A 2,643-nucleotide genomic window follows, 5' to 3' on the forward strand; every position below is an offset into this window, starting at 1 on the left:
TCTATTTTCAGAATTCAACAACTGTTCAATGTGTATTAAAGCATCGTTGGCATCGGCATCTTTATCAATCATTTGTTCATGAAAAATATTGTATAATTTTACTGCATCTGATGGCTCATCACATATTAAATAGTACACGAAAAAGTGCCTTAATTGCTTAGGCATCATATTAGCTGCTGCCTCTTCCATAACTGCTGTAGATTCTTCACAGCATTCAGTTAAACCCATAGCAATTGCTGATTCTCTGAATGTTTTATACATCGTACCTTGTTCGCAGATCTTCATAGCTGAAAGCTCCAGGAACTCTACATAAAATGAGTTTCAAGAAAAACCTCTCAGAGTCTCTAGGAGAAACATTCATTAAACGTCCAACGACATGGACATTATTTTTCCTTGGCATCCATTTTTTCAATTTGTAATTACAAGAGTACTTTTCTGGTATATTACCGTACAAAGTAATACGTGCAGTTGGATCTTCTTTATTCAAATTAAACCACGCTAATAACATGGTAAGGGATGCTTTTTTATTTGAAACTGCAGCAGACTCACAACCTTCCTCAAATCTGATGTGTTGCTGGCCAGGAAGATGCACTTGAAGCCTAACAACAGTGTGACTTCTATTATGCAGTGGAATTTCGTTTAATCGCCATGCAGCCCAATATAGCGGCTATCTATATAGCTTGCAATTTCATTGTCCTCTTGAACAATAGCAATTCTGGCTCTATCATGGCCTTTATGAATATATTTATGTATATATTTAATAGCCATCACTGAGGAGCAATATTCAACATTTATATGGCAATTAAATTTGAGTAAAAGATACGGATTATGAGGTACAACCATGCGATTATCTACATACACAGTGGTGCCTTTTATTTTAGCAGGATATTGGTATAATTTATTGATGTTATTTCTTCTCCGATATCTTGGAAAACCATCACCTGTCATATCTGTTTCATTGATAAATTCTTTAGGAAATCCTTTTGAGCATTCTTTTTTTTCTTCATTCCAGCAAATAAGGCCTGCAATATGAGGTCCATGCATCATGTGTTTTAGTTGATGAGAGTGAAGATAGTTATCATCAGAAAGCTCAGCAGTTATAAATCTGTCAACATCTTCAGGCTTTAACAACTTACAGTCTGTTCGGAGTGAAGCAAGAATATGAACATGTGGGAGCCCTCTTTTTTGAAATTCTATCGTATAAACGTATGCCACAATAGGGCCTAAAACATGTTTTTTTGTTAAGTCATGAATTAATTCATCCACTTTAGCTTGGAAAATCTTTGTGACGATTATTGAAATGTCATTTACAGTAGTACCTTTAATGAAATGATCTTTTAAAGTTTCAGTAATTTCTGGCCACTGCGGATTACATGTCATCGTAATAAAAAAATCAGGCCTTCCAACCTTCCGACAAATAGCAATTGCATCTTGATACAGTTGTTGCATACTTCGAAGTGACCCAATATACGTAGCTGGTAGTATAACAGCTGTGCCCAACCTTACTCTGTCAGTTTCATTTAAAGAATTCCTTTCAACATGGTCAATTAACCCTTGATAGCATTCAGTGCGCAGGGTTCCTTGATTGTTTCTAATGAAATCTAATCGCTGACTTTCAACCAACAAATAGCAATTTATCACATACTGCTGAGATAATTTTCCAGCATGCAATAACGGGTTAAAAGGACCATTAGGTCGTAAGGCTAACCTATGCCCATAATATTGAATTGGACTTATTTGTTTTCCTTTTTGCGAAGGCATTTGATAAGTCCATCCTAAATCGCCTTTAGGAAAAAGTAAAGGAAAGACCATAGGATCAGCATGTTGAGATCTTTGGTTTATTATACTCGTTTCTCTTATTTCTTGTTTAGGATATACAGTTAAATCGCATACAGGAACAACACCATCTTTGGAAACAATAATGGCAGCTAATTCAGAAGAAGTAGGTTTATTGTATCTTCTTTTATCATCGAATATAAATCTTTGAAATTGTAAAACAAATTCACTATCATGAATAGTTAAATCTCTGAGCATCCGATATTTCTGTGCATATGGATTGACTTCCCTTAATAATTTTTCAATATGCCTTGTCAACTGAAGATTGTCTAAATTCATGCGTAGTTTAATAGCCTCCTCAACACTGTCATAAATATATATTTGTCCATTCCTTGGAGCATTGGTTGCTGAATTTAGGGATGTTGTCGCATGGTGATATACTTGTCCTTGAATTTTTATCAACGGTGGACCTCTGCTTTCATCTTGAAGAAATTTAGCACTAAAAGTGGCAAACGCAAATGATGAATTGTATACACGGATATTTTGCCTAAATAATTTTGCTTCTTGCTCATCAGAAAGAAGTAAGTTTTTCAAAAATAAAGGATATTCATGCAGCGGAGGTATATGTATGTTATCATTATGGCAGCAAGAATTAACAGAGCGCCCTTTTGCAGAAGCAAATCTCAAAGCTCCACAATAACTGCATTTTGAAAACATTTTGCCAAGACTATGTTTTGCCACTTTGATAGGTAACAATTTCGATAAATCACCAGCAAACTCATGTTGTTTTGATTTTAAAATAGGTGGATTAGGATTTTGGTCCATATCATTGTCAACATTGCGAAAGCGAATTGGTACAGTGTGCAT

General features: G+C 35.1%; 1 protein-coding gene across 1 annotated transcript; it reads right to left on the reverse strand.

Moving 5' to 3' along the window:
• Window positions 1–639: 639 nt before the first annotated feature.
• LOC147816441 (uncharacterized) lies at window positions 640–2,643 on the reverse strand. The gene has a single exon (XM_087155331.1). The coding sequence runs from the start codon at window positions 2,641–2,643 to the stop codon at window positions 640–642; it is 2,004 nt and encodes a 667-aa protein (XP_087011457.1).

Source organism: Parasteatoda tepidariorum, chromosome 1 (assembly GCF_982258835.1).
Source record: "Parasteatoda tepidariorum strain Cologne lab strain chromosome 1, Ptep-v5.0, whole genome shotgun sequence".
Lineage (NCBI taxonomy): Eukaryota > Metazoa > Arthropoda > Arachnida > Araneae > Theridiidae > Parasteatoda > Parasteatoda tepidariorum.

What these genes read in the sequence shown, in the direction of transcription:
- LOC147816441 (XM_087155331.1), bottom strand. Translation starts at nt 2,643, where the DNA reads ATGCACACTGTACCAATTCGCTTTCGCAATGTTGACAATGATATGGAC.